This window comes from Eulemur rufifrons, chromosome 2 (genome assembly GCF_041146395.1).
Source record: "Eulemur rufifrons isolate Redbay chromosome 2, OSU_ERuf_1, whole genome shotgun sequence".
Classification (NCBI taxonomy): domain Eukaryota; kingdom Metazoa; phylum Chordata; class Mammalia; order Primates; family Lemuridae; genus Eulemur; species Eulemur rufifrons.
The window spans coordinates 48424283-48444516 of record NC_090984.1 but is presented as its reverse complement, the minus strand read 5'-3'; the positions used below and the strand labels follow the sequence as shown (position 1 = coordinate 48444516).

The following is a 20234-nucleotide window of genomic DNA, read 5'->3' as shown; positions in this document are numbered from 1 at the left end:
CCGCCTCAGCCTCCCAGAGTGCTAGGATTACAGGCATGAGTCACTGTGCCTGGCCTAAGACAACCAGTCTTCATGGCAGCCTTAAGCTGAGGTGACAGAAATAAATACCATATCTCTTGATTTCTAGGAATCTAGTTTTGTTCCTTGGTCACTCTTCCGCTCAACCTGAATGGAGACTCATTTGTCCAATAAGCAAAGTGCTATAGTTTGGATATTTAACCTTCTAAATACCATGTTGAAATCTGATCCCTAATGTTGGAGGTAGGCCCTAATGGGAGGTATTTGGGTCCTGGAGGCAGATCCCTCTTGAAGGGGCCTGGTGCCCTCATGGTAATGAGCGAGTTCTCACTGTATTGGTTCCTGAGAGAGCTGGTTGTTAAAAAGAGCTTAGCACCTCTCCCCTTCTCTCTCTTCCTTTTTTGTATGTGATCTCTGCACACGCTGGCTCCCCTTCGTCTTCCACCATGAGTAGAAGCAGCCAGAGTCCCTTACCAGAGGCAGATGCTAGCACCATGCTTCTTGTACAGCCTGCAGAACTGTGAGCCAAATAAACCTCTTTTCTTTATAAACTACCCAGCCTCAGGTATTCCTTGATAGCAACACAAAGGGACTGAGACACAGCTTGTCTTCCTAGCCCATGTTTCGTTTTAGATTGTAACTTCAAGGGTTGATTGGGGAGAGTGATGAGGGAGCTGAAGTTTAAGCTGAAAGTTCAGGGGCCACCACAGTGACACTTCTATAGTTGGTTAGGTTCTGAAACATGTTGCAGTCCACTTCCACAGTGAGCCTCTGGAATCCCACGCGTGTCGGCGTGAACTGGAACTGGGTACACACAGTGTTTCCAGGCCACACTGAACTTAGTCTGAAATAAAGGAAAAGGCAGGTGCTAGTTCTGTCCCAGGTTCATTGCTCTGCTGGTCTCAGTGACTTTGATCCTTCCCTGCTTGAAGAGGTGGACCGTGCAGAAATAAACATCTAAGTACTTTGCTGTTAAAATAGAGGTGGTCATAAGGGGATAGAAGACAGGAGCCTCCCTACACTAAGCAATTGCATGGTTGAGAAGAGACACATCCTAAGGGCTTCTAAGCTATATCTGTTCTTCCTTTTATCATCTGTGATTTCAGTCTGGTTCAAGTCTTGGTAATAGTACTGGGGTATGTTTGGAAAGGCTATAGCTTAGGAGCCCTTGTTTATTGCTAAGCTCAGCGAGTGCAGCAGGCATATTGAGAGGATGTCAGTATGTCAGCAGGTGATGTTTGGAGCCCTATCAGCAACCTCCTGGCCTGTCTGTGGACCTTCTTTTGGTGAGTGAGGGAATGGGGCAGGTTTCCCCTGAGGAGCTTTGCCCTGCGATTGATCTGGGAGAGACAAAAGTCTGGTTGAATGTTGACAGTCCCACCTCTTGACTTACTGACCGGAGTGACTCATTGAGTTCATGAGGCTATGGCACTTGCCAGGGACCTCAGGGACAGTAGGAGTAGGTATCTTGAACTTTAAACTGTGCACTGGGTATTCAACTAAGCATACAGTGGACATGATGAAAGAAGATACTTGCAACATCTAAAACCAGTAGGGACTAATACCTAGAATATAGAGGGAACTCCAACAAATTAACAGGAAAAAAAGGCAAGAACAGCAAAATAAAAGTGTGCAAAGATAAAGACAAACTATTTACAGTGGAGGAAATGGATAAAGCTGACAAATATTTGAAGAGTTGATAATTAAGACAAAGATACTGCTTTATTTCTATTGGACTAGAAGAAAATAGAAATCTGGGTGTTGCCAGAAGTGGAGGAGAGATAGGAGTATATGTACTTGAAGAGGACGTGTAGACTCCAGCCATTCTGCAAATAAATCTGACAATACCTGGTCAAACCACGTTATTTCCTATGACCCTGCAATTCTGTTCCTGGGCCTATGTATCCCCTGACTCCGCCAAAGTTTCAAACAAATATATAAGGGGACCTGTGTGAGGATGTGCACTGCAACATTATTTGTGGTGTCAGAAAGTTGGAGGCACTCTGGGTGCCCAGCACTGTGGAGAGGAGGGGTAGGAAGTGGCGGATGTACATGGTGGAATGTTACATAGCAGAAGCGATGGACTTGACATATGCTTGGGGATCTTAAGAACATAGTTCTGAGAGAAAAGAACAATTAGACATTTACATAAGTTAAAACTACAGGCTCATGGAGCAACAGTACACCTTTTACACATACTAACAAAAGGATATGAAGGGTGGTAGTGGAAATGTGAACAAATGCCACAATAAATAAAATTGTATATTGTGTGACTAAAAGAATGCAGCTCTCTGATCACACTGAGAGGCAGTCTATCTTCCCTTCAATACACTCTAGTACCAGCCCTAACTCCCTCATCTGCATTCACCAGCAGTACCCAGGCTCTTCCTGCGTAACCAGGTCTGCAACCAAGGTCAAGTGGGTACTCAAGAGGCCAACACAGCCTTCCTCACCTCCATCCCCCTGTAGACATGGTGATCCCAGGATGAGAAAAGTCATTTGGTAGCCCTGAGTCTTTAGTTTAGCTTCTGAGGCTATTTGCTCTGTCTCCATGGACATGGCAGAGAGACAGTTATTAATTGTGGGCTTCTGCCTTTCTGACCAGTTGAGATATCTTAGTAGGATGAGAAGCTTGTGGTCTCTTACCTGTAGCTCCTCTCTCTGTAAATGAGCCCTTTTCCAAGGATGGAGATGACACAGTCCTTCATGGGGGCATCCAGGGAGTTGTGGATGCTGACTGAGGCCTTAAGAGGTTGATACTGCTCTGCTTTCTCTGGCATCTGTGGAAGAGGTCACACTTGGAGTGAATGCCAAGGACACAGAGCTGAAGTCACCCTCACACCTCCTGGATACCCCTGTACCCTCCTCAGTTACTCTTCTCAAATCTGCCAAACTGACCCAAACTCCACAGCTGACTTCCTTATCACTGTACCTGATCTGTCTGCATTTATTCTCACCCTTGATCCATCGGTGACAATCTCTGATGGTGCCTCTCCTCTGCTTAGAAATCTTGGAGAGTTTCCCACTGTCTTTGGAATTCAGCCTGGGTTGCATTCGGGGTTCTTCATGGTCTGCCCCCAACCCACCTCTCCAACCTCACCTCTTCCCTTGACTAAAAGACATCCCAGCCATGCCAGGTGTTTTCCCATCCCCAGCACACCCCTCAGGCTCCTTCCTCTGCACCTCATCGCTCAGTCTTCTGCCTTCAGTGGCCTTTCCCAACCTCTGTACTGAAAACATACCCATTTTTCAGGGCCCAGCATGAGGGTAACATCCTTCGTAAAGTCATCCCCAAACCCACCAGCTGGAATTAACCCACTTTGCTTCACTTATCCCATAGTGATTCTGGAGCTCTATTAAAGCACTTACATAGAAGACCAAACTGTTACCTCCCTGAGGGCAGGGACCAGATCTCTTTCATTTTGGCCAGGGTAGACATGTGGAAAGAGGGCTGGACCAAGAGCATAAGCCCCTAGAACTTCCTGTTTTAATGATCTGGGGCATGTTGCTCTCTGGAACGCAGTTTTTTCGCCTGAATAATGGGAACAGTTCCACCTCATAGGACTTTCGTATTAAAAGAAATAAGGGAGGTGAAAACACTTTGGCATATTTATAAAGCACTAAATAAACATAGTCTATTATCATCCCTGTAAGTATGGAGGCAGCAGCTGGGAAGCCCCAATTTTAGAAACCTTTACTTAACCAACTAAAGAAGCTGGAAGATTTAAACCTTAAGAGTATACATAAGAAACCATCACTTTCAAGAGAAGAAGCTCTCAAACCTAGCATTTCCTGGTAATCCTGCAGCATGACCATCCGCTCCAAAGCTTAAGGAGCTCAGATTTCTTCTGAGATGGGGACCTTGAGTGGTAGCAGATGAGAGTAATTCAGAGAAGGACAGGTGCCTACCTCGATGGTAAGGCGTGGTTTACAAATGGCAATGTCTTCCTGAGCAAAGCGGCTAAGGCTGGACTCAGAGTGCGTTGCCACAGCAGTGAGTCTGAGGAAGCTGTTCTCAGGTGGGTTTTGCTCAAAATAGGAGAAGGACAGGCCGGTGGTTATTCTCCTAACTGAAACACATGACAGGCGGGGTCAGTGTCAAGGGGTGGGTGTATGTACCCCAGAAACAAGCCACCTCTTGTGCTCTTGGCAGACCACCTCAATGGGGTTGTGGAAGGGTCCCTGTGAACTGGAACAAGTTAAGCTCTTTGGGCCTCGGTGTTCTTGTCTAATAACAATGCCTTTCTAGTGGGATGGTTTGTGCTAAACGAGATACTACAAATCAAGTGCTCATCTCAGAACCAGCCTCATAGAATTGCTGAATATATGCTCATTAGTTTCTTTCCATTCTCTGCTTCTCCTCCTTCCCTTTTACAGAGAAAATGAAGCCATCAAGTAGGAATCCTCTCAAGCTCAGGTTCCCATTTTCAACCTACAGACATGGACATCTCTTCCCGCTATCACCCCCCCTTGGGGGACCAGGTGTGCCCCCCGCCCAAGTTGGGTCCTTGCTTTTTAAATCTGTGCCCCATCTTGACCTCACCTGTGACTAACTGTGTAACCTGGGGCAAATGACTTAACCTCTGTCTCCTCCTCACTGGTAAAGTGGGGACAGTAATGGTTTTGGCCTCATAAGGTGGTTGTGAGGATTAAGAATATGATGCATAGAAAACACTTAACTCCACTTTTGGCTAATAGTAAGTGCTCCATGCACGAGAGATGTAATTATTCTAGTTATCTTTCAATTCCCTAGGGGTCAAACTATTGAGTATGACCTATCTCTCCTGAGGCTTCAGTCTTGCCCTCCATGCATGCCTTTCCTCAGCGTGTAAGCAGATTCAGCTGTCTCTCATCTTAAAAACACAGCACCCTCCCTCTGCCCAGCCTCACCTCTTCCTGTCATGCCTCCAGGAAGGACTGAACAGCTTGTCTCGGCTCCCCGACTCAATCTGCTTAACCCCCAGAAGCTGGCCTTCACCTTTGCTTCTGGGCAAGGCCACCCTCTCAGCGGATGCTTTTCAGCCTTGACACCTCATGACCTCTCTGCTGACTTTGCTGGGTGCTCTTTTCCTCCCTTTGACTTCTTGGTCTCCTTTACTCTCTGCTCTTTCTCAGACTGCACCCTAAATGCGGTGCTGCCGAGTTCCCTCCTCACCCTCTCGCTCACCCATGCCTTGACTCTTGGCGGCCCGCTCTGTGCTGGGATTCCTATGTCTAATCTCCAGGCCAGGGCTTTATCTTCAGTAGCAGATTAGGCTTCCAGCTGCCTACTGGTCTTCTCTGCTTGGATGTTTCATGGGCTTTCAAACATGTGCCACAACCAAATTCATCATTTTCTCCCCAAACCCATTTCTTCCCCATTTTCCCCATTCTGGTGGCTCACCCAAACCAGAATCACCCCCCTCCACACACATACACACATTGACAAGTCCAATCTTATCCCACTTCCTTAATTTGTCTTAACTCTAAGTGCTGCTAGTTTAATTTACCCTTCATTTTTTGGCTTGATTATTACAAAACCTTCCAACCTCCAATCCAATGGTTCTCAACATTGGATGCACAATAGAATGAAATGGAGAGCTTTATAAAACAATCCTAATGCCAGGCCACACCCCTAATCAGTTACATCAGACTCTGGCAGTGAGGCCCAGGCATCAGTATTTTTAAAGTTCCCCAGGTGATTCAATGCGCAGCCAGTTGAAACCCATTATATTAAGTGAAGTATCCCAAGAATGGAAAAACAAGCATCACATGTACTCACCAGAAAATTGGTTTCCCTGATCATCACCTAAATACACATCTGGGAACGACACCAATCGGATATCAGACTGAGGTGGGGGGTGGGGGAGGGGATGGGTGTATGCCTACACAATGAGTGCATTGTGCACCCTTTGGGAAATGGTAACTCTTGAAGGTGCTGACTCGGGAAGGGGGGGTGGGGAAGGGAGGGATATATACCTACATGATGGGTGCAACGCGCACTATCTGGGGAACAGACACGCTTGGAGCTCTGACTTGGGGGGAAAGGCGGTACAGGAGCAACGAATGTAACCTGCAATTCTGTATCCCCCATAACAATAAGATGAAATAAAAGAAAGAAAGAAAGAAAAAAAAAAAAAAAGAACCACTACTGTAATATGACCCCTTCCATTCCATTCTGCCAGAAGTTCTTTCTTTTTAAAATGGATTTCTAATCACATTGACTGTCCTGGTTAAAACCTTTCACCAGCTCTCTATCTCCCAGAGAACAAACCTCGAACTCCTTAGCATGTCATACAATACCCTGCATGACCTGGGCCCTGCCCAGCTCTCACGACACTTGCCCCGCTCCACTCCTCCTATGCTTGGAAAGGGAATAAGGATGCAGAGACTGGAGGCAGGGGCACTGGTTAGGAGGCTGTTGCAATCCTGTGGACACGCTCTAGTTCCCTGGTTCTCAAACTTGCCTGCACATTGGAATCACCAGAGGAGTTTTTAAAAATTCTGATGTTTGTGTTCCATTGTGGGGTTTCTGATTTAATTGGTCTGGGATGCAGGCTGAGCATCGAGCTTCCCTAGGTGATTCTAATGTGCAATGAAGTCTGAGAGCCAGTGCTCTGGTCCAGGGAATCTCAGCCCTGGAGTAACATAGGGAGTTTTTAAGAAATACCAATGCCTGGACCCCATCCCAGACCAATTAAATAAGAATCTCAGGAAGGAAGAGGGACCTGGGCACATGTAGTTCCTTCTGTCTGGAATGTCGTGACTGACTTTTCTGTCTATTACTCTCCTACTCATCCTTCCAGACTCAGTGCAGTATGATTTATTTGGGGACAGCCTGTTCTAGCCTGGGCGAGATACTCTCCTGCCATTGTACCCTGTTTACTTCAGCAAACGCTTCTCACACTGCTATGAAAGGCCTGTTTACTTATCTGACTGCAGCTGGAATTGTTTTCTTTTTCCCATGTCAGGCCCAACAAACATGTGTTGAATGATTGCATGAGAAAGACATAGAACATGAGTGTGAGCACCAGGCACTAAAAGCCATCTCTGGAGACCTGTGGGGGCTGCTCTGTGGCTGTTCTGGGGAGCTCTGGGGTGCTCTGCTGCCTGCCCAGGGCAGGAGCCAAGGGTGCGGGAGGTGTCTGGTGGGGACATAAGAATGTTACCTAGGTTGGCACTGAGCGTGAGGGACAGCTTCTCCCTCCAGAGCTTAGCAGCAAGGGCACCATTGTAGTACACAGCCTGGGCCGCAATTGCCAGCTGCACCACCTTCTCCTGGTCGCCGAGGTTAACCAGGATCACTGAGAGCTGGGCGTCCCCTCCCAGGGCTAGAGAGCTGGGTGCTTCCAAGAACAGGTACACAGGATCAGCACTCTCGAGACTGGGAGGATGGATGTCATTGTCTTTCCTGTGTTCCATTCTCTCCTTCTGGACTCTCTCCAGCACCTCTTTTTCTTGTAGAGATCCTGGAGAACAGAAGAAACAAAGCAGGCCTCTTAGCCTGCGATTATAGACCCTTCTAATAAAAGCCCAGGATTGAAAGTCATTTACCCACTTCTGCTCAAATGACAAAGTCAGAAGGCTTCGCAAACCTCTAAGGCCATATGTAGCCCAAAAAGGTGTGTTAGGCAGATCCACCATAGAGAGATATAGCGTCTCTCTTCCAAGCCACTCAAGGGCTAAGTTCTTTTTCAAGTGCTGTGAATCTGTTCCTTTAACGACGAGAAAGAGCAAGCTTTGGGACAAGTCAACACTGTTTCTGAAGACAGTTTTGCAGGGAATTGAATCTTCTTATGTAAAAGAATTTAGATTTATTCCAAGGACAGTTGAGGCTATGGAATATTCTGGCGCAGGGGAGTAACATTAATGACATTTGAGCCTTAGAAAGCTCATTCTGGAAACAGAAAGTTGGAAACGGAATGATGATGGAGAGACTAGGGTGAGGGAAACCAGTTAGGGGGTGTTGCAGGCCCATAGACAAGAGAGGGTGAGGCCCTGGATTAACTATCAGCAGTGGGGAAAGAGAGCAGGGACAGACGTGAGGACAGCACGGGGCTGTGAAGGGGGAAGATGCCAGGGCAGTGTGAGCCTTCTTGTTTGCACAAATAGGTGGCTGGTGGTGCCATTAACTGACATGGAGAAACAGGTTGGGGGATGTTGGAGGGGATGGAGAGGGGGGCAACATCAAAGTCTTCTGGCAGCTGGGCTTGGTCGTAAGTGTATTGCTTTATAGCAGTAGTTGTCAACAGGGGGCAATTTTTTCCCCCAAGGGACATTTGGAAATGTCTGGAGATGTTTTTGGTTGTCACAAGTGGTGGTAGTAGTGGTGAGGGGTGGTGGCATCTCATGGGTAGAGGCCAGAATGCTGCCAAATGCCCTAAGATGCACAGCCCCTCACAACAAAGATTGATCTGGAACAAAATGCCAATAGCATCAAATAGGGTTGAGAAACCATGTTTTGTATGATGGGGAGGGACTGGGACTCTTTCTGGCCTGCATCTCTCTGGCCCACCCCCTGTTTGCTGCTCTAGGTGCTGAGAGCCCTGTGGCCCTTCCCTGACCAGTACCTTCAGGATACTTGTAGTTCTGAGTAATGTCCTCACAGCGGTCACTGCCCACACCCTTGGTGCTGATGTTGTTGCCAACATACTTTGTGTTGGAGTCAGTCAGCTCCAGTGTCCCATCTTCACAGCACTTCCAGACCACACACGAGGCGTTTACCGCGGCAAAAAGGTCTGACACAGCAGGGGTCAGCCCCAGTGTCCCCTCCTTGACTGCTCTGACTGGGACCAGATCACAGAACCTAGGGACTGAGGGAGAGAACGGTCAATGAGCAAAGGAACCATGCCCAGACCTCTGCTCAGCTCAGAGCTACATAACCTCCGTCCCCATCCTGTACCCTGTTCTCCCTCCCCAGGGCCAGGGTCAGAGGTGGGCACAGGCAGGGTCTCTGAGAGAGCATCACAGAGGTGAGGCTCACAACCATCTCGTGATAATACTTTTTGGTCATGACCTATGCAGGAGCCCTCTCAGGAACTGCACAGGTGGAACCTCAGAGGAACACACTTAGCACAGGGAGTCCCCAAGCCAGCTCTACTAATGATGATAGGAATAGGTCAGCCTTCTTGAGCACTTACTAGGTGCCAGGCTCTGTGACATTTCTCTTTTTGGGTGAGGAAGAACTATCTTTATGTGGGTCCTGAAGTTTCATTCTCTGGGTTTGAGCCTATCATATCTTCTTCATCCATGTCTAAAACCTCAGAAGCCCCACCTTGCAAGCCCCTGGCCCACCACATCCACTGGCCACGTAGATCCTCTGCCCCTCACTGAGACTCAGCTCCTTTGCCCGTTGCTCTAAGGTGGACCTAGTCTCCCCACAGCCTTGTCGCCAGGATGGCTGACACCTTTATTCCCTTGAGCCTGCTGGCATCGGGTCAGCATCTTTCCTTCTGCCTCTCCTGTTCTGGAGCATGCAGACTCCCTTTGGACCACTCCTGTTTCCTCTCCGAGGGGCTCCTTCAGCTCTCGCAGCTCTGAGCAGCCCTGAGTGTTCCGGCCCCGCCCCTAGGCTTTACCTTCTCCACTGGGAGCACTTGGGTGCAGGATCTGCCATCCATCATACCCCTGGGACAGAGCAGGCCTGGTCATCCAACACTCTGTGGAAGTCTGGAAGATCCTGAATGTAGCACAGGGAAAACTTCAGGTGGGAAAAAAGGGGCGCTGAAGAGGTTCTAGAAATGCAGCCTGGCAGAGTTGTTGTTACCATGGGATGGGAGGACACCGTGTAAAAGTGGCTGCAACACTCCCAGGAAGGGGCATGCACACCGTGACTGACCGTCGGCACCTGCCTCCCGGGGTCCTGAAAGCCTGCTCCCAGTGCCAGGGCCCCTCGGGGTGTGGGGTTCCCCCTCGGTATACCACAAAGCAGGGGAGCCCTTCCTGGTCTGGAACCTCTTCTCCTTTGGACTTCTCACCAGATTCTGCCTCTCTGGCCTTCTCCATTCTGAAGGCCCTCCTCATTGTAGTACTCGTCCACCAGCAGACCCCCGCCAGTGCCCTGGGCCGAGCCGAACGTGGTGACGACGCGCGCGGGGATTCCCAGGCATCGCAGCACTGCGTGGACAGGGGCGAGGGTCAGGGGCGCCGGAGACCGGGCCTGGGGGAGTGTGTACGGCTAGAGTTTTCAATGTCTCCTCTGTGCAGGCTCTGCCTTAAATGCCAGGTGACATTGTGGACAGAGAAGGGGTACAGGCACCAGGGAGTTAGGACTGACAGCCAAAATCAGGAAGTATGAAGGTAGACAAATAAGGCACCAGTTACACAGTGTGGAAAGTTTATAGTGGGGAGAGGGGTACGAATATATCACAGAGCACTGCGGGTTTGCTCTGTTGGGGCAGGGGCAGGGAAAGTTTCAGGGAAAAAGCGAGTTTGGGAGCAGAGTTTGCCAAGGAGCCTGAGGGGAGAGAAGCGGAAGCTGGTGGGGAGGAGCTGCCTGGGACAAGTGCTCATGGGTGGGACGAAGGTGGGGAAACGCTGGGAGTAGAGACAGCTTTTGGAGATGTTCCTCCCACATAGGAGGCCAAGGGACAACCCAAGAGGCAGGGAGGCACTCTGCTCAGTAGCCAAGGTGACTGAGCTGTGCATCGCTTGCTCTGTACCTGTGCAAGCAACAGCGGCCAGCACCCAGGCCTGACCGTTGTACACAGGTCGCCCTTGGCCAGTGAGCCACTGCCGCAGGATGGGCACACTGCCCCGGCGCTTGTTCAGCAAGGCCCGTTCCTGGGCATCCTGGCTCTGCGGTGTGGGCAGGATACGCTTCTCCTTGAGAGCACACAGCTGTTTGGGGAAATGTGTGGATGTCAGTGTGAGTCCCCTGAGCAGGACAGCTTCCAGGGGATGGGGACTGAGGCAGGTGGTTTGTTCACTATGCCTGGGGAGCTGTGATGAGCATGGTGGACAGACCACCTGCATCAGTCACCCAGCACTTGTTAAACCTGCATGTTCCTGGGCTCCATCCTGGGCCCACTAGGTTATAATCTCTAGGGCTGGGGCCCAGGATTCCTCCTTTTTTTTTTTTTTTTTTTTGAGACAGTGTCTCGCTCTCTTGCCCAGGCTAGAGTGCCATGGTGTCAGCTTAGCTCACAGCAACCTCAAACTCCTGGGCTCAAGCAATCCTCCTGCCTCCGCCTCTCGAGTAGCTGGGACTACAGGCATGTACCACAATGCCCAGCTAATTTTTGCTATTTTTAGTAGAGAGAGGGTCTCGCTCTTGCTCAGGCTGGTCTTGAACTCCTGACTTCAAGTGATCCTCCCACTTCAGCCTCCCAGAGTGCTAGGATTACAGGCGTGAGCCATCACGCCCGGCCTCGGGATTCCTTAACACATCCTCCTTCTACAGCCATGAAGGAGCATGAGAGCCGTCCCTCACTGGGAGCTGGATTCACTGGCCCTGACTCTCTTGAGGTGGTCCACACTTGGGTCCTGGAGGCTGCTTGTCCTAAGCTTCCTCCCATTCCCAGGTGGTGATTCTCACCACCTCTTCAGTAGGGACTTCAGAGGCACCGAGAAAATGGAGAACACATTACTGCTCTGAACACATTACTGCTCTGAAAGGACTTTTAGAGACAAGACAAAGCACCATCTTACCCTCATGGCCTGCATTTTCTCAGGAATACTTTAGAAATGACAACAAGTCCCTTTGATCACCATAGCAGCAAGCAGTGGGTGAGATGGACACCATGTCCTCCTTCCCCGGGACCTAAGCCTCCAGGTTGGGGCGGGTTCAAGGGGAAGGGAAAAGAGTGCTCTGAGGGGTCCAGGCCAGGTTTGGTCCTCAGCTGGCTTTTGTCCTGAGGGATGATTCTTCTTTTCGCTTTTCTCACCCCTGTGGATGCCACTGCCTGTCCTTCTCCCCTCCTCACTCAGAACCTTCCTGGGAACTGTCCCTCATAGCCTGGCAGGAAGCGACCGTTTGTGACTTGAGGATTTCCAGTGCCACAGAGGTGGGGCAGGTCTGGCAGAGGACTCTTGTCTCATCTCCTCCCCACTCTGCCTCCCCCGACCTCTCACTCACCAAGGTGCCCACCACAGAGGCCACGTGCACAGGCCGGCTCCACTCTGCCACCTGCTTGTCCACACTCAGCAAGCCCAGGCTAAGGTCGATGACATCCCCCTCGAACTGGAAGGAACACATGGGGCCATGATGAAGGGTCTCCAGGTCAAGCACTCATACCACAAGACAGCCCCATCATCTCATCCTTCCCCTAGGCCCAGGCTCCACACCTTCCTCCATTGCCTCGTTGTCCCCCCTGGGAGTTCTGGCTTTTCCCTCCCTCCCACTTTGTCCCTGTGCCTGGGCATGCAGTCCTTGGCCTGTTCTGTTGTCTGACTCTCCCAGTAGGGTGTGAGCTCTCGAGGACCTGTGCTATGCAGATTTGTTTCATTTCGTTTCCATTTAGTGAGCTCCTCCTGCTCCCACCAGCACTGACCTGGGTGTGGAGGTTACCAAGGCAGCTCCTGCTCTTGAGGAGCCCTCAGTTTAGGGATGGAGATGGGCACGCAGCCCCTTAGATTACAGATCACAGCAACATGGCCTGGGTACAGATGCCAACACAGAGCAGGAGCACAGTGAAGAGACTCTCTCTGCCTTTGGGGGTGGGGAAGGCTTCCAGAAGGTCTTAAGTGACAGGTAGGAGTTTGCCAGGAGAAAAGGGAGGGAAGCTATTCCAGCCAGAGGGAATGTTCAGTCTGGGGTTCCAGGGACAAGAGGAGCTGGAGCATGGGGTGGCTCATGGGAAAGGAAAGCAGGGGTGTGGCTGGAAAGGCCTTTATCCAGGGATTCAGTCTTTATCTTGTAGACCTGTGGTCCCCAACCCCCAGGCTGTGGACCTGTGGCCTGTTAGGAACCAGGCCACATAGCAGGAGGTGAGCACCTAGGAGTGAATGAAGCTTCATCTGTGTTTACAGCCACTCCCCATTGCTCACATCACTTATAAGTTCCGCCTCCTGTCAGATCAGCAGTAGCATTAGAGTCTCATAGGAGCACGGACCCTACTGTAAACTGTGCATGCGAGGGATGTAAGTTGTGCTCCTTATGGGAATCTAATGCCTGATGATCTGAGGTGGAGCTGAGGCAGTGATGCTAGCGCTGGGGAGCGGCTGCAGATACAGATTATCATCAGCAGAGAGGTTTGACTGCACAGTAAATGTGATGCACTTGAATCATCCCAAAGCCATCCGCCCACTCCCTGTCTATGGAAAAATTGTCTTCCATGAAACCAGTCCTTGGTGCCAAAAGGGTTGGGGACTGCTGCTGTAGACAGTGGGGATTTAACAGAGACTTGGTTTGCCACAGGTCTTAAGAAGATAACTCTGGTAGCTGTGGAGGATGGTCTGATGTGGCCCGGAGGAAAGGGAGGCACCACAGGACTAAAGTGAGCAAAAGAAATGGCCTCATGACCAGGGGCTTTTGGACCTGCCAGCTCTATCTGGCCTGGACATTGAAGGTTATAGGACAGCCACTGTCTGCCTCACCCCTCTGAGATCTCTAGTACCTGGCCAAAGTCCCAGGACTCTTCCTGGATGCAGTCAGCCGTGCCGAGGTAGATGAGACCGTTCTGGTTCAACACATACTCCCTGCGTTGGGCCTCATTCCCCAGGAACACAGCATCCTCTGGCGAGAAATGGGGGAATGAGGGCCTGTGGGGTGCTAGGCCTTCCCTCTACATCCAGACCTCTGCCCTCCCTGCCCAGGTCAGTTTTGGCTGCAGGCCTCCTCTTCAGCTCTGGGCTGAAGACCGAGGAGAAAGTCCCTCTTCCTCAGCTCCCCCTGGGACCTGGCCCAGAGTCCCTGGTGAATCAGAGTGTGCCTGCATGGCCAGCCAGGCAGACAGGAACAAGCCAACCTTAAAAAGCCTAGTTGTTTCTCGTAGACAGGTACAGCCAGAGAGCAAGAGAAATTACCCAAGAGAAACTGACGACAACCCAGGAAGCTTCCCAGTGGCCTGTCTGTCTTTCCCACAAGTCCAATTTGTGACCAAAAAAAGGTGTTTCAGAAAAAAAAATAGTTAAGCGTAGGTTGACAGGAGTGAACAGAGGGAAGAAGAGCATTTGGCAAGACAGGGTCAGGAGGGGCTGTGAGGTTGAGAAGTGGAAGTAAGAGCATTAGATTTCTGCCCTGAGGGTGTCTAAGTGGGCCTAGGACTCCTGCGGTCTCTTCCTGGTGCCCCTCCTGCTTTCCTAATCCAAGGGTTGGCCTGGACATCGTGGGGAGGGTGGGCGACTTTTAAGGAGGCCATTGCTCACTCTGGGAAGCTGGGAACAGCGAGGGAACTGCCCCGCTCGCCAAGTGCCTATGGCTCTGACCCAGTGGCCGGGGTGGTTGGACTAGTTCCTGGAGGCTAGGAAGAGAAAAGGATTTCAGAACCGTAGCCCCTCAGGGGTCCTCCAGGCATCCAGCTGGGATGAGAGTACTCAGGGCAACAGAAAGACAGGATATTAGAAATCAGGAAGCCCTGAAAAATCTGGGGCCTAAAATCACATAACCACATGCCCAAGGAGCCCTCGACTCCTGCCCTTCCACCCTGAGTACTCTCTGTGAAGTCAGTGAGACATCACATCTTTGGAAATCATGCCCAACTGAGGTGTTTGGCCCCAGGATCCGCAGGCCTCTGGGAAGTATGTTATGAGAGCACAGGTAGCACCACCCTCCTCTTCTCCACTTGGGGGCAGCCCCCTTTATAAAGTTCTCAGCCTATAAATAGGGCTTTGACTTTCATTATATGATGTAAAATTTTCTTTTGGATCCAGGAGAGCCTCATCTCCAAGTATGCTAAGATGAGACTGAGATGTCAGAGAATCTCTGAAAATCTCTTAATCACCTCCCAGATGAGCAGAGCCAACAACTCACCCCTGCCCAGACAGACGCTCTACACGCACTGATGTAGCGAGGCCTTCCCTAGGCAGTCCCTACGAACTGAGCACGAAGGCAGGAATCCTGGCACTGGAGTCACCACTGTGGGCTACCTCTGAACCAAGCACTGTCCCAGAACTGTCTTTGCTGTGTCTTTGCTCTGGTCACCAGGGCCTAGTTCTGGCTGTGGACTCAGGGTCAGCTAGGGGGTATGCCAAAGCCTCAGCTTTAGAGGGAAATGACTTGAAGGTCTTCCTGCCAGTATGTGGGAAGCCATGGGGCTGGGGACCCCTGAGTGGACACTAGTTCCTGTGCAGTGTTCCACCTGCCTATACCCTTGGAGCAGAAAGAAGGGCTTGAGCTGTGGGTGGGGCATATAAAGGGTGGGGTGGGGGGTTGGTTAACTGTACCCTGGACAAGAGAGAGCCCACTGGGATTCAGGTACCACAGAGGAGGGCAGTCAGGAACTGGGGTCCAGGCACGGGGCCATCTGTGAGAACCTGGGAAGGTTCTTTTATTTCCCCATGTTTCTGCCAGTTTCCTAGCCCTGCCTTGTAACGGGATCCCCGTCAGGCTGGCAGTGAAACTCTTGAGTCCCAGTGTGACCCAGGCTGGCCCAGGTCCAAACATACCTCTACCCCAGGGGTTAAAGAGCAGCGTGAACTGGCCCAGGAGGTGTTGCCCCCTGCCTGAGACCTGCAGCAGGAGTGAGTAGTGGCCAATGACAGCATCCACGGGCGTGGTCACAGAGATGGTACAGGACTGGGTATCTCTCTCCGTCACCATTGCACTCCACCACTTTCGGTCCCCCAGACTGGAAATCGGGAATGTGGCTTGGGTCTTGTTGTCCTTGGAAGGTTGCTCTCCTGCAGTGACACAGCGATAAATAGGTCATTTGGAGTTCTTGGTCACAACTCAAGAGTAATATAGTCAGGGTATTACGAAGATGGAGCAGGTGAAAATTGGTTTTGGAGGAGAATGGAAGAGGCCCATCCGGTAATGAGGTGCAGTACGGGGAGATGGGAGAGCACAGGCTCTCAGCACCCATGGACCTACGTCTATAAAAGCTTCATAGTTTATAAAGTGGGCATAATAATATTACCTGCTTCATAGGGCCCATGTGAAGACTGAATAAGGTATTGCATGTGACATAATTGGCCCAATATCTGACATGTAGTATGGATTGGATAAATAGTAGCAATTAAATGTTATATTTAGCCTGGATTAGATCCCAATCACGGTTTTCTATGAAGCTGACATTACATTTGCAACCAAAAGGAACCCCTTAGTGATAATGCCACCGAGCGACTTCTGAGTCATAATAAACAGTATTTATTACGCACGCCATCTCGGGGCATCCTCACAGCAGCCCTGCTGGCTGGGCAGGACTTGCTAAGACCCAGCTGTGGTGTGGGCCCTTGTTCTCTATCCAGGGTGCTAGAGATAGAACCCCACACCCTCAGTCCTGCTGCCGAAGAGGTCTAGGCCTGTCCCACTTACCAGTTTGTGCAATGAGGTTCACCTTCTTCAGGGCAGGCAGCAATGAGCGGACTGGAGCACGGAAGTGCAGGATGATGGTGAAGGGCTGTCCCCTCCTCACAATGAGTCGCTGGGAGCTGATGGCCTTCGTGTGGTGCTCCTCATTGTTTCTTGCTGCCTGGAAGTCGCAGCTCTTGATACTCAGGGCTATCATGAAAAGAGAGACATCATGGAGACTAGGTAAATGTGACAACATAAGTAAAAGCAGAGATTTTGGAATCAGAGGCCAGGGTTCAAATCCTTGGCTCGACTTATTACTTATAAGCTGTGCAACCTCAGGCAAGTAACTTAACCACTCTGAGCCTCAGTTTTCTTTTCCTGAGAATAATCATTCCTCTTTGCAAGTTGTGGGGATTAAATGAGGCAATGTATGTAATACACTTAGCACAGTATCAGGCACACAATAAGTTCCATTAAATGGTACTGTTATTTTTTTTTATTAATGAGAGCAATGCTTGTTCTCATGATTGAATCCTTTTCTGGTCCCAGTCCAAAAGCAATGAATAAAACCCAGAATCTTGCTTACCCCTACTCATTTTTTCTTAGAGCACAATCATGTAATTTTTAGAACTGGTTTTGAGATCACTGAGTCCAATTCTCTTGTTTTATAGATGACAGGAGTGAGGCGGAGGATGGAACTGACTCATCCGAGATCATGTGTGGTGGCTCTTTGACCTAAAGTCTCACCAAACTCTGAGCACCACGCACCCCAGAAAAACTCTTCAAGGAGGTATCCTGAGAGTACTATGACAGTCAATTGGTCAGTTCTCATTGTACAGAGGAAGGGGGAAAAAAACAAGGAGCAGGGAAGTCAAAAAATATGCTCAGCAAGCCCAAGATAAGGCATGATACCGAAAAGAAAAAGGTTATTTCCTCTTGCAGCAAAGGAGTTTTATTCCTTTGATGGCAGAAGGCCATGGGGAGCTCCTTGGTCTGAAAGGCAGCCTGCAGCGTTTGCACTGGCTCAGCTGCTGTGAGAGAGAAGCTATGGCTTTTGCTTGCAGCTGTGGAATAAGGTCTGACCTACTTCAGGGAAGTGATCTGACCCGGATGGCAAAGTCCTTGAGGCTCCAAGACATGTCTTGGAGAATTCAAGATACTCCTGTTTCAAATTTCCTTTGGTTCCCAACCTTTCTGGTTGGTAGAACTCAAGAGCAGAGGGGAAGGATGAAGCAAGAAAGGAAAGCAACCCACTTGCTCTATTTTTTCTTTCATTAGTGATGGAGATGATAGAAGATGCCAATGATATAAAATTAGGAGAAAAGAACTGACATCAAATATGAAGAAATGTGAAAGCGTGCAGAGGGGGCAAGAACCTCCCTACATGTCTGGTCCTGGTGCCCCTGGGTGTCCCTTGGGCCCCTGTCCTTGTCCTCCAGTGGCTTGATCAGGCCAAGGCTATAGAAAAAATAGCTACTATGAGGCCAGGATTTAGAAATTGAAGTACAGCAGCACTCAGAAACCAGAAGTGATTCTCTCTGCTTAGCACCAGGCTGGTGCTGGGGCCTAGGACGAGCCCTGCCCCTGCGGGCTAGTGGAGCTGGACCGGACGGTGGAATGGTGAGCAGTCATGTCCTAAGGCATGTGACTTGAGCCTCAGTGTATCCGAATCCACATAATGACCACAGTGTTATAGCAAGAGCCACTATTTAGAATTCACCTGGACGCTGGTTCTGTGTGGAAAGCTACCCCTGTCTCTTCTCTACCTGGCTGGTGCCTACTCATCTTCCAGGATCCAGAGGCACCCGCCTCTGAAGCCTTCACTGACCATCCCAGGCAGAGGTCGGTCCTCTGAGCCCCCACAGTGCTCTGCTGCATTTCCCCAGCCCTTGTCCCACTTCATAGCCATCACCTGCCCAGCCCTCTGCTCCCCTTTCACCGTGCGCTTTCCGAGGCACAGGGGTTTTCATATCTGCATCCCCTGCCCCAGGGTTTGCTCCCTCAATGGATAGAGGAGAACGTTGAGACAGCCTCGACGGGAGCTTCTCAGGTGCAGCGCAGCAGCCTCAGGCCTACACCTGTGCTGACAGCCCCTTGCAGCGGCCTCTGCGGTTTCTGCGTTCTGGGGTCTGCCTGGCTTCTTGCTTTATGTCAGCTTCTGCCCCTTTTAGGTGGATTCCCCTACTCCCACCACCCTTTCTCTCCCATTGGGCCTTGAGGCTATGACACCCTCATGCTTTCTCAGGGTCTTCCTGTATTTGAATCACAACCCAGTGAGAAGTTGTGTTAACACGGAGACCCCAAGTGGGATGCTCTTCAGGGGTTTCACTGATGTGTACAGCATCCCACCCTCTGCCCGCTGCTTTTCTCAATACCTCACGCTGCCTCGTGCATGCCCTTCAAGAAGTTATGTGTGGTAAATGTTTAACAACTGGCTTGGGGGCTGAGAGGAGGCGGAGGACCAAGTGGTGCTATTTGCCAGTTTCTGTGGCGTAAACACTTGCACCTGGGCCACTTTCAAGCTACTGATGTGATGTCACTGAGTGCAGAGTTGTGAAGAAGTGCAGGGTCACACACCATTACATGGTTTCCCCACTATATAGATACAATAGAATTAAGTATCCTCAAGAACATGAAGGTGAAAAGGAGTAAAATAATTAAGAAGTGATCAGTTTGGAGTGCTTTTTATCTTTGTTTTTAATATAATTTGTTTACTTGTAAGTTTATACAATTACATTCTTAATAATGCCTGTTTAATAACTGGTGCACAAGACTCCTAAAAATTTGGCAATTGGCTCTAGCCAGCCTGTGCAAGCCAGCACGAGCCAGGCCCAGCACACCACGACCATGGAGCTAACACTCAGTGAATCCTCTCTGGTGGCTACTGGGTGGTCTGTTGCCGCCTGCCTGGAAAGGATTTGGTGCCCTGGGGTATCTTCTGGTTTGGGACTAGACTTGACAGTCTCCTGATATCTTCAAAGGTGTCCCTCTGATTGAGTAGATTTCTGGTTTATCTAGGTCCCCACAGTCCCTCTGCCTACCCACTTCCTTCCTCAGGACACAAAAAGGCAGGCAATTCCACAGGCCAGGAGATAGTCCTTAATTCCTGGCAAGAGTGCTCTGACTCTGGTGACCTCTGACTCCCACCTCCCCTTCTCTCCCATTTGACCTTGAAGCTATGACACTCTCATGCTTTCCCAGGATGTCTCTCACTTGTATCCCAACCCAGTGAACTGTGAACAGTCATGTTATAATGATCCTGGGATAAAAATATAAATCCGCATTAACCACCATCACCGTCCCACCATCATCATCACAAACGTGACCACCAATTTACACCAACACCCCACCCCATTCCCACTCCACAGCCACACCACCATCCCCTGCCCTGCACCAGCACCCACCACCCTGCACCATGGCCACACCACCACCACTTCCACCATCATCCCACTTCCTTTATTGAAAACACGTAATGACACAGAGGCCACTGACAGTCCAGGAAGCCCCTGGAAATCTGGCTTGGCTCACCCTGTCCCATGGCTGCAGGCTGCTCTTATCCACTTGACCACAGGAAATGCCTGTCTTGAACTTTTGCTTCTGGGTTCTCTCCCTGAGTACGTCTTCCAGACAGAAAATGATGTAGGTACTTTTGTTGGCTTAAGAATCTGTAAATAACAAAACTTCCTTCCACTCCTCCTGTGAGCACCTCAGCAGGTTTCTTCTCTTCTCCTCCCTCCCTGCTGGTATCTCCTGGACCAGCTGCTGGGAGTAAGCCTTTGCATGTTATCTCTTGTGCCAGGCAGGGGTATGCCTGGCAGACCTGGCTAGCAGGTAGAATGGGGAA

The 20234-nt window shown here is 50.2% G+C and overlaps 1 protein-coding gene across 1 annotated transcript; it reads right to left on the bottom strand.

Moving 5' to 3' along the window:
* Positions 1–699: 699 nt before the first annotated feature.
* EPB42 (erythrocyte membrane protein band 4.2) lies at positions 700–19928 on the bottom strand. The gene is given in 13 exon segments (XM_069460926.1): positions 700–862; positions 2665–2798; positions 3928–4088; positions 7167–7466; positions 8568–8803; positions 9563–9676; positions 9975–10113; positions 10659–10836; positions 12074–12178; positions 13554–13672; positions 15544–15777; positions 16412–16597; positions 19919–19928. Coding segments are annotated over 13 exon segments (2079 nt in total).
* Positions 19929–20234: the final 306 nt, after the last annotated feature.